The sequence below is a fragment of the Triturus cristatus genome, chromosome 1_1, assembly GCF_964204655.1.
Source record: "Triturus cristatus chromosome 1_1, aTriCri1.1, whole genome shotgun sequence".
Taxonomy (NCBI): Eukaryota; Metazoa; Chordata; class Amphibia; order Caudata; family Salamandridae; genus Triturus; species Triturus cristatus.
The window spans coordinates 121,878,404-121,891,976 of record NC_140579.1 but is presented as its reverse complement, the minus strand read 5'-3'; the positions used below and the strand labels follow the sequence as shown (position 1 = coordinate 121,891,976).

Sequence of the window (13,573 nt, the reverse complement as noted above, 5' to 3'; positions counted from 1 at the left end):
TCTAGTAAATTGATGTGTAGTTGTTGTTCCTGCAACTTCCAACGGCCACTGACCTGGAGATCTTGAAGAAAGGCTCCATAACCTTCCAGGGATGCATCAGTGGTAATCACCAGAGGAGCTCGCTCAGTAAGGAAGGAAAGACCCACTGAAATATTCCGTTTTTGGGCCGACCACGCTACTGCCTGAACCATGGCCGGTGTGATTTTCGCAATGTCGTCGAAGGATCCCTCTGCTTGACGCCATTGCCGATCCAGTTGTTCCTGCAACGGGCGCATTTTCAATCGGCAGAAAGGAACGAGGGGGATGCAAGTGGACATCATTCCTAGTAGTGACTTGTAATGGCGTACCGAAAGACACTTTCTTTTTGCAAACGCCTGGGAAAGAGAGATTAGTCTTAGTTGTCTTTCCATGGAAGGAAACGCCTTGTTTACTGTTGTGTCCAGAATCGCTCCCAAGAATGTGATGTTCCTTTTACTACTGAGCCGATGTTCATGAAAGGGCTTTGACTAACCAGTCGTCCAAGTAAGGAAACACCTGGTGTCTTTGTTTCCTTAGAAAAGCCGCCACTGGAGCCAGACATTTTGTAAAAATTATCGGGGCTGATTTGAGGCCGAATGGCAGTAGCATGAATTGGTAATGGTCTCCGGCTACCGCAAACCGAAGATACTGCCTGTGGGAAGGATGAATGGGGATGTGGAGATATGCATCCTGCAGATCTAAGGTGGTCATATGATCCCCTGGGTTTAAGAGTAGCAGAATGTCTTGGAGGGAAACCATCCGGAAAGATTGCTTCTTGAGATAAGTGTTTAGAGATCTCAGGTCCAGAATAGGACGCCATTGAAGAATATTCTTTCAGACTAGGAAAAAACAGGAATAAAATCCCCTCTTTCTCTGGGAGATCGGCACCAGTTCTATTGCTTCCTTTCGGAGCATTGCCTGAATCTCAAGACGCATCGAATGTAGATGCTTGATCTCTTGACGTGTCAGAAGAGTACAAGGGGGAATTTGAAGGCACTCTAGAGTATGTCCAAATTGTATTACAATGAGGACCCATTTCGTAGTTATTTTTTGCCAATGATGAAAATGATAGGAAATTCTTCCACCCAGGGGAACGTTTAGAGGGAGAGGGATATATGTAGCCGGATCCTGAAGGTTGTCATTGTTTTCTGGAGTTGTCCTTTCCTTGACGACCTCCTCTTCCTTTTGGGGCAAATTTTGTATAGCCCCCTGCCTGTCGTTGACCGTACTGTTGTTGATACGGCTGAGAAGATGTCGAGTGGGAGGAGTATCTGCCCTGTTTGTATCCTTCTCTATATGATGTTTGGCCTCTACCCCTAGCACTACAAAAGGGCACCTTCCGGTAGTGCAGTGTTCCTAGGGCCTTTGCGGTATCGGTATCCTTCTTGATACTTTGCAGCGCATCATCCACATGTTTCCCAAACAAGGCTTCCCCATCGAAGGGAAGATCCAAGATCTTATTTTGGACCTCCAGTCTAAAGGCTGTTGCTCTTAGCCATCCTTGACGGCGTAACACCGCCACCCCTCCAATTGCTCTGAAGGCTGTCGTCAATGACTTCAGCCGAAGCTCTTTCTCCCTCCTGAAGGATTTTCTTGACCTCTTGTCTACTATCCTCAGGAATCAGGTCTATGTAAGGTGTCAGATCACACCACATCTGCCTATCATATCTGCCCAGAATGGCAAGGGCATTCGCAGCTTTAACCAGGAGAGCAGACATGGAAGAAAACCTTTTTCCTGCATTATCCAAGTGCCTACCCTCTCTGTCAGGAGGCATTGTAATAGGAGCTGACGGATTTTTTGATTTCTGTTGAGCCACCTAGGATATAACAGAGTCTGGTTTGGGATGGCCCACTAAATAAGCTGGAGCGTCCAAAGGATCTTTATATTTCTTCTCCAGTCTGGCGAGAACCGGTGTAATAGTCACCGGTGTCTTCATGACCTTCAGGCCTTCTTCCCAAACATGGCTAACTATCGGAATAGCACAAACTGATTTACAATATGGCTCCTTGAAATCATACAAGAAATACTCCGTTTGAGTAGTTGACATCGGAAGCTCAAACCTCTTCGCTGCTCTTTCCATAAAATTATGGAACCAGCTGATGTCCTCCGGTGGAGAATCAATAGGCACTGGAGAGGGAGAAGAAGGCGAAAGAATAAGGTAAACATTCCATTCCTTGTTCGGGTCCGTTATCTCTCTGTCCTCCTGTTCATCATCCGTGGTGACTGGATCTTGTTGAGACGTTGGCTGTGGTTATCTAGGCAAGGTTCCGGTAGTAACTCCCGGCTTCTAACAGGAATGGAGCGTGGGCACAGAGCTGCTAACGGCACCTCTTGAGTGGCCAGAGTTGGTGGAAACCTCCTTCTGTAGTCCGCCAGCATAAACTGCAGATCCATCATTAAGGAAGACGGCATGCCAACCATGTCCACCTGGTAGCCCTGGCGATAAGGTTGTTGGGGAGTATATTGATATTCATATCCATATTCCTCCTCAAAGTCGTCCTCCTGGCACTTTACATGCAATTTTGAGGGGCTACTCGCGTAGCCAAAGAGGCCTTTATCCTCCTCCTCTGAATCCTGCTCTTCCAGCAGGTGTGATGGCACAAGAGGTGTAACCTTACTTGGTGAGGTGATCTCTGGCGTAATCCTTCTTTTCCTGGCAACCTCTAACTTTTCTGGTGTTTTTTCCCTCGTCGACGAGCGCGTCGGCGATTGACACCATCGTCGTCGATGCAGCCGTCGACACCATACGCAATGCCTTATCCGTCGTCGATGACGTAGTTACCGTCGTCATCGTTGTTCTCAACGATCCCGTTGTCGAAGCTGTCGTCGTCGTTGGTGAAGTAGCCGTTGTCGACGCCATCGGCGTCTAAACCATCACCGTCGACGGAGAGCTCACAGTCACCGGCAGTGAAGGCTTCTTCTGTATTAATTTTACCTCAATTTTCTTCGTCGACAACAGAGATTTCTAAGTCCACGATCCCGTAGACGATGCAGTTTTTTCTGATTTTACCTCAGGAGGCATTGAAGAAGGTTTCTTAAAGGATTCCTTGACCTGAGGGGTTGATTTTGATGGCTCTAAACTCGTCTTTTTTGTACGTTTCTCCCCAAAGCATGCCCCTTACTCTCCTTTTCTTTAGTTTAAGGAGGTGTTGAGGGACTGCGCCCAGAAGACCCTTGAGTGGTCTTTTTGAGGGCCTTCTCAGAACGCTCCTCTGAGGAATGAGCATGAGGATATTTCTTCCTTTTTTGAGATCTCCTAGATGACACATCACTATCACTGGACATAACCTCCTTTCTGGCCTTAAGCTTTTGAAGCCATATCAAAAGGCGCCCTTCACGATCCCTCAGAGTTTTAATTGAAAAGGTACAACATACCTTACAGTCTATTGCTTGATGGTCCGGATAAAGACAGTAAATACAATCAGCATGAGCGTCGTCAGTGTAGAGCCTCTTCTTGGAACAAGTGGCACAGGCTCTAAATAAACCATTTTTGCTCCTTTCCAGACATTCTCAGAAGAATGGACTAGTAGGCAGCTATGAAGAGTAAAATATCAGATGAAATCCACAGAACAAAGTTCCAAATCTCATGTAGAAAGAGAAGATTATGAGCAGAGCTCAAAGGAGACTCCCTAGCACAACGTGCGGTAGAAAATCTGAGGGGCAAAAGGATCTCTCAGGAGTGTTCTAGAGGGTGAGAGGCTCTGATTGGTTCAGGGAAAATGTTTGTCTCTTTTACATAACAAGAGTTATGGGCTGCAAAATGGAAATGGGCCTAGGCCTCGTTTCTGTTTTGTACTTATCTAAGCATTGCTTTTTCATATACCGGGGACTCCCATCTCTACGACGGGGAATGATTCAGGCATGTGAATCTATGAAAGCTTCCAATACTGGAGTAACTCGGAGTGACAGGTGGCGCAAACTTTGTAGGAAAACAGAGAGGCCAATTAAACCTTTAATAAATCACATAAAAGACAATTCCTAAATAAGGAAATTACTTTTTCTATTTACTAATCCCATTTTGTGACTCTAAGATAGTACCCAATTGCAGAAAGGGTTTTGAAACCTATAACGAATCCCTCATTGGTTCCCCATGGCAGCCTCACTCCTTTACAAGCACTCTGACCAGTGCACTCGTCTTGCTGGTCCCGGTGACCCCCTCTGGCGTACAGGGTCACAGTATTCTCATTGAACACGTGGTCTGGCTCGATCGGGATAGCAAAGTCCTCCGCAGTAGTCCCTCTAATATATGGGGTTGTGGGTCACCACAGCACAATGACTACAACCCTCACAACTTCTAGGAGCGGCCACCTCTGGCATACAAGGTCACCACTCCTCATTGTGCATGGGCTCTGACCCAGCTGGCACAGCGAAACACACGTTTCACTTTACGGTGGCCCTCCTCTGGCATACAAGGGACGCTGACTTCATCTGGCACATGGGCAATGACCCGATCGATGTTGCGGTCGTCCCCTCACTCCTCGCAAACTGAGTCCACTCAACTGTGGTCCCACTGGCCCTTCCTCCCTCCAACACTATTCTTTTCCTCACAGGGCACACTAGTATTGGCAAGCATGCAGGCGCTAGTGCTCCATGCTCCAGGGTAGGTGATCTTGGTATGTGTAGGTGATGTCCCCTCACACAGCAGGGGGACTAGCAGGGGACAGCAATAAGGGTGTCTGTAAATTTGGCAGATGTGAAAATTAGAGAACTGGGTTGTCCCTTATGGCACCAAATTTTACATCTGTCTTCTCTAGGTTGTCTGGATTTGCTGCTAATTAATTTTTATTACAATATTTTCAACCAAAGGACCACTAACGTGGTTGATGAGCTTGATGATTTCATATTGATCTTATATGATTTTAAAGGATTGGTGCTCTACTTAAAAAATGAAGCACCAGGTACAGATTCTATGGTGCAAGTTCAGTGGACAGCCAGTTTGTGGCTTGACGAATGCTAAAAGAGAATTTGTTTCCCACTTTGGGTATAGCCCCTAACGGTAATGCCCTAAATAGGATTCTTACTAAAAATCTTATGCAGTTTATTACTAACGCAAACCCGACACCCAATCCATTACCCCCAATTGTTTATGGTAATTGAAACAGTAAGATTAATAATTTCAGTCTGATTTCTGAAGACGTGGTGGCATTAATCTCTGATTCTAATGTAAATATTAACTGTGTGAGTGACCACAACTCATTATCCTTGGTACTTAATCTGAATATGGGGAGGAGTGTCACTTCTACTGGATTAGGGAATGTAAACAATTCAGAGAATATAGACAGAAGATGAAAAGGGGGCAAAATCAATCTGGATAACTTTGTCATGGATTTAATCCGGTCTGAAGAGAATGCTCTACAGGTCTGTTTATCCCCTGACACTGAACCCGTTTCAGTTTTAAAGGGTTATGCATCTATCTATTCATGAGTGGTCCAAATGCTTTTAGTTAGAAACCTCTCCTCACATGCAGATGGTTTGTTTCGGTTTGCTCTGCTGCCCATCACCATCTTAAAGAGGTGTTAAAAATTTCACCCAGGGATAAAGAACAGGTGAAGACGGCTAGGAGGGATTATAAAGAGGCATTAGACCATTGGAAGGAGGGATTATAAAGAGGCATTAGACCATTGGAAGGAGGGATTATAAAGAGGCATTAGACCATTGGAAGGATCAGATTAGAAGGGAGACCCGGGACGATTTGAAAGTTGCAGGTCGGCTAAATGATCAGAGCACATTTTGGGAAATTGGAAATCGTCTGTTTTTTACTAATCTTAATATGGATAAAATAGATTGTTTAATCTCCGTAGATTCCTGGATAACCCACTTCTTCAAAGTGTTTGCTTCATACACAGTTTCTAACATCTTTTCTGTTGAGGACAGTTTAGTTACTTCTGGTGTGGTCCCTGTTTTTACCATAGAGGTCAGTGTAGTGATCACCCCAATTAAAAATAGCCCTGTGCATAAGGCTCCAGCCCCCGTCGGTGTCTCAATGGATTTTTTCAGGGAGCACATAGATCTGTGGGCCACACTTATCACTAATGTCCTGAGAGCAGTCATTAAGGGTCACTTTGTGTTTTTCCCATAGGAAGGCAATTATCCCAGTTCACAAGATCGAATGCCTTTTCTGCATAGATCATCATAACGAGGGCCTTTATACGACTCACAGAAAAGTAGTCTACTGCCTGAATTAAAAACTGGGTATCTGCAGAATCTGAAACTTTACAGTACAGCTTGGCTTGCCTGAAATAATGCCATAGAAAGTAAAATTCCCTGGGCCAGTTGCAGTGGGTTCAGTATGGATGCCCACTCACATTTGTCTTTTGGGCAAAAATCCACAACTACCATGTGGCGGCATTCTGGCCGTAAGAGCGGTCAAAACCTCAACCCCATTATCTCAATTCCTAAATCAATTTTATTGTCAAAAAGTAAACTCACTGAGAGGAGGGAGGAATATATATTTATTTTCTCACCGTAATCGAAGTGGCTCCGCCTTTCTATCGTGAAGTGTAGGTTCTTGCACTCTGAGTGTTTTTTGAAAGCCTCCGCGTCAGCATCATTTCCACTGTGAGACCGACCTAGAAAAGCAAAAGAACCAAGATCATAAGAGTGCACGATACGAAGGACCACTGAGTTGATCCAGGGCACATCATATTTTCCAAGAGTGACTGCAAAAACCAATGTATACATTAAACATCAAAGTTCAAATCAAGATCAATTGGGAAATTGATGAAATGCGAGAAAAGGCGAGCCTAAATGATTCTGAGCACGATGAATGAATGACTGATGTCTCCGTCTGCGTTCTTTACCCACCACAGGATTTTAGAAGCGCAATTTCGCTAAGGTTCTGCCTCCTGGTAGGGAGCAATCAGCCATGGTCTGCGGCTTGGTCTGTAGGCAGGGCAATGGACAGTCTACGTAGGGTGGATGTTTTACACTGGAAACTTAAGAGTGATGTCAGAGATTCGGTGAAGTTTGGTACTTTGTCATCCAGGGCATTCTCTGTGGGTGGTGAAAATCCATCCTAAGGGATCATCCCCTGAACCTGCACTGACACCTGTCACTCTACAGTATCTAATGTACAGGTGCCCTACTCCCCACAACTGTGCACTCCTGCTGACCAGAATTGTACAAAAGCTTTAGTTTCACTAATGCCCCATATAGATAGAGGCTGGTAGAGGACACCTCGTTAGCCGCCTGCACTTGCGCCATCCTCGTTGTTATCACCCCTGTGCTGTCCATAGGTTTACAGCTATCCTGCTGCTGACAACAAGCACATGCACCCCTGCTCATCTTTCGTACTGGTGCTTCCTACTCTCACTTGCCTCCTTACTGTACATACTACACCGCCTCTAAAAGTTATGCAAATCTGCCTATTCTCTCACTAAAAATTTTTCGAAAGTATCTGGCATTCTTCAGGGTCAAGGAGTGGGATATCAAATATTTCAAAACAATAAATAAACACGATGTTTCATGTTTTTGATAGGGACATTGGCTTTTGTCAAACTGAGGGAGAACATTACTATGGTAAAAATATGAAAAGAAACAAAAACAATACTGACCAGTATTCAAGAGTAACCAGCCCACTAATCAAAATTCAAGCAAGACATTTTGAAACCAACATTATCTAATTGTAATGCCCCATTAATTATAGCTACTAAAACACACAAAGGTGCTACTATCAGATGATAACCAATGTATCTATAGCGGACCTCTGCCAACGATTAGATGTTGGGAGTGGAGACAAAATATGTTTGTAGCAGGGAGCTGTGTGGTTCAGGAAGGTAGCATCAGGGGTAAGTGTGGAAATGGTATGCCTGGGTGATGGGCTAACAGGGCAGTGTGCAGCATTTTCAAACTATAGAACGGTAGAAGGTCAGGGCGAGACCACCGCCCTGTTGTGGTAAGAAGAATATGAGTTTTACTGTATCAAAACGGTAGTAAGTTTAGGATTTTGTCTTAAGTTAGTTCTGTGAATCGGGCCCACAGTGTTTAACGGTATCAGGACATTACAAATGGTGAAAGGAGAGACAATTTTGTGGAATTAATTCACTATTATTTGATTTCTCTAAATTCCCCTTTTCTGTTGAAACCTGACTTATGTAATTCGGTTTATCATTTCATTTTTCAATTTGCAGTTCCCATATGTGGTGTTGGCGGGGTGGGGACTTCCAGCTGCAGTTCCAACAGTGCCCGCCCTCATTTCTAATTTCAAGGACTCTTATCCGTATAGTTTAGAGAGTCATCTGGCTCTCCACTAATCACTCCTCACTCCTCAGCACACAAAGGGGGGTCTAGAGTTCTGGTTGGGGCTCTGCTCGTGCAACCTCAACAAATAAACAAGACATCCTGGTGGAAACCTTTGACATTTTTTGTTGTTGCAGACTTTTATATAGCGCTCACTTGACCCGAATCAAATCAGGTATCAGAGCGCTTTACATAGCACCAGTTACGTTACATTAGGACACACATTCATTCTTTGTTAGGCACGGGGAGATGAAGTGATTTGCCCAGAATCACAGGATGTTCAGCGTCATTGCCGAGACTCGAACCCATTCCCCCAGGTCCGAGGTCGAGCGCCCTGGGCCTAGCATACTTACATTGCATTACGGTGCATACTTACAAAACATGACGTCGCCAAAATTGTGCTGCGTGTCAGTGTCGTTGTTCATGGTCCACAAAATGCAATCATCGGACATCTTGTGTACTTCTGAGGTCAGGTGGTGCACGTGGTCTGAAAGGTGAAGAAACAGAGGGAACATGACAGGTCCCATTTGCAGTGAAGCACGCCCAGTGTCCTGACACAGCTGTATGCAGTGAATGCTAGCACACGACGCACAGGCTTGCAGGAGGCTGTATAGATTGTGGAGTAGCAATGCAACAATCCACGAAGAGGCAAGAGAGGTGATGGAGGGGTAATTCGTATCCTATCGAGGGGAACGTTTTAAGGGTGATGCACGCACCCGCATATTATCATCTGTGCAGCGAAGCTTGATGTTAGAGAAAGTGTGAACCAATGACGCGTGCTGGTGCAAGCTTACTCGATCCAATGTGGAGCCGGACAGGTGGCACGTAGGAATGTAGTGAAAAACGAATAAATCGATGTAAGAAACTCACAGAGTATTAGTGATGTGATGCACTGAGACACTGAGTGTATTTTGAATGCTTATTGGTTAATTGTGTAAGTTAAATAATGTATTAATATAGTTATTGGCTGTAGTAACTGAAATGTTAATTGATGTGTAAACCCCTTGCTATATATAATGTAGTGCACTTGTAATTTGAGCCTAAATCGTCGGCTTGAAGCTGCAACACATTAAACTGTTCCCATTGTTGATTTTCATGTGAATTGTAGGGTGCTGTTTCATTCTCACGTTTTGCGTTGCAGGTGGACAAGTGTTTGTTAGCAAAGAGTAGAACCCTTGTTTCTTTAGCTAGCCGTGGAACCAAGAAAGATACAGTTATCATAGCTTGGAGTCAAAAAGGTGGATGGAAGTAACTTCACAGGGGAACAGGAGATGGAACCAAGGACAAATTGTTGCAAGGACGGTACATGGAGAAAAGTCTCTGCGTCATGGACATTTTGTGGCTGTACCCATCATAGAGCATGTGTGAGAAAGGCATTATAGAACCTTTGCCGAATATGGATTTGAGAATATGATGCATTCTGACAGGGACGGTGCCCACCTCTCCACTTTTCCCCTTGACCGGAGAACACCTGAGAGCTGGCGTCCTCTTTCCTTCAGATTGGCTTGATGCTGCTTGACGTATCACTTCATGGAGACACTTCTTAGGAAGACTCCATCACTGACACCTACAAGGACGAACTGGCATTATTGGCCCGAACCCTGACGGAACCTCACTTTGACAAACCACTGAATCCTTACCGCGGGTCAGCCCATAGGAAAGAAATTTGAGTCTCCTCATTCATCCAGGACCGCCTCAGTCTTACTACCTGAGAGGTATCGTTTACACTCTCTAAAAACCAGTACCAATCAGGACCAGACTTTCTCATTAACGATTACTCCCGTTGGAGGCGCTGCCTCTCTACTTACCATGCCCTGAAGAAGCCCTTGTTTGGGCGAAACGCGTTTGCTGTTCTGTATCAAGAGCACACCGTGAATAAAAATCAAAAGAACCTTAACAACGACGTGAATTTTCTCTTTGTTTCTCCCGACTTGGTGCATTCATTATAAACAATTTCCTTGAATATTGCCTCTCATACCCCTCTATAAAACAAGATTATTTATGGTCATATAGCAGCTGGCCATTTGAGGCGGGCACTATCTTATTACTTTTTCTGTGACTTGTCTAGGCAGTGCAGTCATCTATAACCCTGCTGCTTGTTCTCCTCTCTTAAGTAACCTCTTCACTTCGCCTCTCGAACGGTGAACACCTGAGAGCTGGCGTCCTCTTTTCTTCAGATTGGCTTGATGCTCCTTGACGTATCACTTCATGGAGACACTTCTTAGGAAAACTCCATCACTGACACCTTTTCTCTTTCAACTTATTGTGCAAAGATAAACTAAAGATGTCACTTATAGTGTTAGAGAAGGGATAGAGAATAACGAATGCTTTTCTCTTATAGAGCACCGATGCAGGGAAACCTGGATTCCTGCTTTTTGATGATTGAATATTGATCATGGAACGTATTGTTCTTTTCCTGCTGCATCAGGTAAACTTGTTCAGACACTTCGACTTTCTGATATTACCTTTGTACTTTTGTACCCTCATGATGAGATGCGTATGTGTCCAACTATTTTTGAAATTGTAATAAACTTGACTAACCTTCATCTAGTTGGCGCTCTGAGTTATTGTGCGGCTATAATGAGTTACACTGTATACTGAATTGATTACCCGACCGTTGTTCTCCCCTTTACACTTTCATGGTGCTTAAAAGAACCGTCGGAGAATTAACATTTAAAGATTTCAGAATAAATTGGGCCAGACCCTTCCAGAGGCATGACTGCTCACTAGCAGTGTCTTGGTTTGGACAATGGCTGTAGAGAAGCACATAACTGAATAAGCCTTCTGAATCACAGGGGAAAGAGTCTCAGAGCTCTGGTGGACAGAAGAGATGAGCAATGAAGAGAAACCGACTAAAAGAAGAGTTTTTTAATCAAAATAATATGCCTCTCAAGCATTATTCCACACTGTCTGGTCGAGGAGCATTATGCATTATTATGCATTATGGGTAGACAAGCTTAGGCAGGACAGGAATGAGGGAGCATAGAAGGCGAGGCAGAGGCAGGAAAGGCCATGAGATAGAAATGAAGGATACAGGAAGTGCTTGTAAAAGGGAGCCTGGAGAGAGATAGGCAAAGAGTGGCGAGAGAGATAGAGAATGTGTGTGCGCGTGCGCGTGAGCCCACGCGCACAAAAGCAGGCATCTGTCCATGCCTTCCTGCCAGCGGCGCCCAGCACGGATTGGAGATAGAGGTCAGGGGTTGGAGCCGAGAGGACGCAGGGGAAGCGGGTATTAATAAATTATTTTTAATAAAACTGACCTGCTCGCTGCTTCCTCGCCTCTCCTCCGTTGTTCTCCCTCGCTGGCCTGAACTTGAAGCACACCCAGGCTCCCAGTCAGCCAATCACAACGCTACATTAGCAGTGTTGTTATTGGTCTGAGCGCCGTGTATCGGCGCTCAGACACTGACTGGGAGCCTGGAGATGTTCTCCATGCAGACTGTAATGCAGCCTGCATGGAGAGCATGCAAAGTGTGCAAGACTGTTTGGCCGGCCCGATAGGGTTGGCCAAGCAGTCATAGCGCACTTAGGAGGGTGCTACCACTCCTCCCCCGACCCCTCACGCAAAGCTGCCGGAAGTAGGACAAAATAAAATCATAATAACACGAGTTAATATTTTATTTTCCTTTTATTTCACTGCTAAAAAGCAGTGTGGCAACGCTCCTCCGCCTTAGCAGAGGAGCCGCCACCGCTTCCTGCCTTTCTGTGTTTGGAAGCATGTCTGTCTGTGGGCTCAGAAATATGTCAGCATTTGGAGCTCTTTTTTACCTTCAGAAATCTATTCAAGACTAGGACTTCAGAGAGACATGGCAGACTGTAGGAAAACCCGGAGCCGCAAATTAAAGTCAAACGAACCCATCGTGCAGCCCTAGTAACCTTTTCTCAAACCTTCGCACTCGTTCTGCTTGGCCAGATTTCATCTTGGGCAGCGAGTCATGTAAAAGGAAATCTGCAATGCTTTTTACATATTCAAATTTGGAATATTCCTAATATCGTCCAATTTCTCTTTCAGTTCATCTTCTGATGTATTAAAGAGTTTGCAATGGATGAAAGATAAAAGTGTACCTCTTACTGTAACGCAGCCAGCCTCCTCCGAAAAAGTTATGTTTAAGTTCCTAATAACCGTAAGACTTCCTTTTCTGAAAGAAAAACAATATCAGTGAATTACAAATCATGTTAATTTTCACCTTTCTAACTATCTCTTCGAAACACAGCAATGTGGAGGGGGGGGGGGAGAAACATAGGGGCCTATTTACAAGCTGGGTTGTGTCAATCCTCCACCACGCTAATTGGTGCAAGAGCGACGCAAAACATGAATGCGATTTATTTTGCAATTCCTACATGCATAAGGATTTGCAATTCCCAAACAGCAATTTCTTAAAAATCGCTATTTAGGAATTGCGAATCCAAATGTTGATGCATGTGGCAGCTCGTCTTTAGATTATGGAAATCCATTCCAAAACAAATTAGCCTGAATCATGATCTCATTGCCATCAGAATTTTTTCTGAAAATTGACTCATTTAGAAAGTATCTACCTGTTTTACTATCTGTCCATTGCTCTTCCCTTTTCTCTCTTTACCCTCCCACACTCAGTTTAAAGAGAGTCTTAATAAACTTAAATATGTCTCATATAAATTCCAAGCTTTTTAAAAGCATTTTTCTTCACAGGACTGTTCTATAGTTTTCACTTTTGATGTACTTCCTGTCCTCCTCTTATGTCAGTTCCTATTGCATGAAGTAATAGTAGCTTCCATATGAGGGACAGCATATGTAAGTAGAACAAATGCTTAATAAGTTTGAGCTAAACAATTGCCCTTTGGGCCCATCATACTGAAGTTTTGATTTTTTTTTAACTGCACGTATGTATTCATATAGGCTTAACCATAATTTTGGAGTAATTTTAAGATCTTTTGGTATTCACAGTGAATGTTATGAGCTCTCCTGGGATGATGGGCCGTTGCAGATTACCAAGAGTAGATCTGGAATTCTGGTGTTATTCCCAGTAATGCATCAGTGTAGGAGCTTTACATCTAGACACATGTAAATAAAATTGCCTATTTTATCCACTGGCTAAATTCCTGTTCCTATGGACCAATGTCTGGCCCTAAATCTCTACGTCTTAGAGGGTGTTCAGTCCCCATTTTTGCACTGGATTCAGATGTATGCTTGCTCTTCACTGGAGTAAATCTCTGACTGCATCCTAAGTAGGAATGTGCCCTGCAAAGTATTTTCAATATACAGAAAGTTGTAAGTTTTTGGGTAGGTATTCCTGTCCCGGAAATCCCACCCCTTAAAGCTGATTTGCTAGCATGCAT

The 13,573-nt window shown here is 44.2% G+C and overlaps 1 protein-coding gene across 1 annotated transcript in view; it reads right to left on the bottom strand.

Moving 5' to 3' along the window:
• The window catches only part of LOC146869735 (uncharacterized), a 144,211-nt gene that overhangs the window by 93,598 nt on the left and 37,040 nt on the right, over positions 1 to 13,573 (bottom strand). The window contains exons 3-5 of the mRNA XM_085613809.1: positions 12,323 to 12,396; positions 8,634 to 8,744; positions 6,484 to 6,588 (exon numbers count right to left, since the gene is read on the bottom strand). Coding sequence (XP_085469935.1) covers positions 6,484 to 6,588; positions 8,634 to 8,744; positions 12,323 to 12,396 — 290 coding nt within the window. The remainder of the gene's footprint in view (positions 1 to 6,483; positions 6,589 to 8,633; positions 8,745 to 12,322; positions 12,397 to 13,573) is intronic.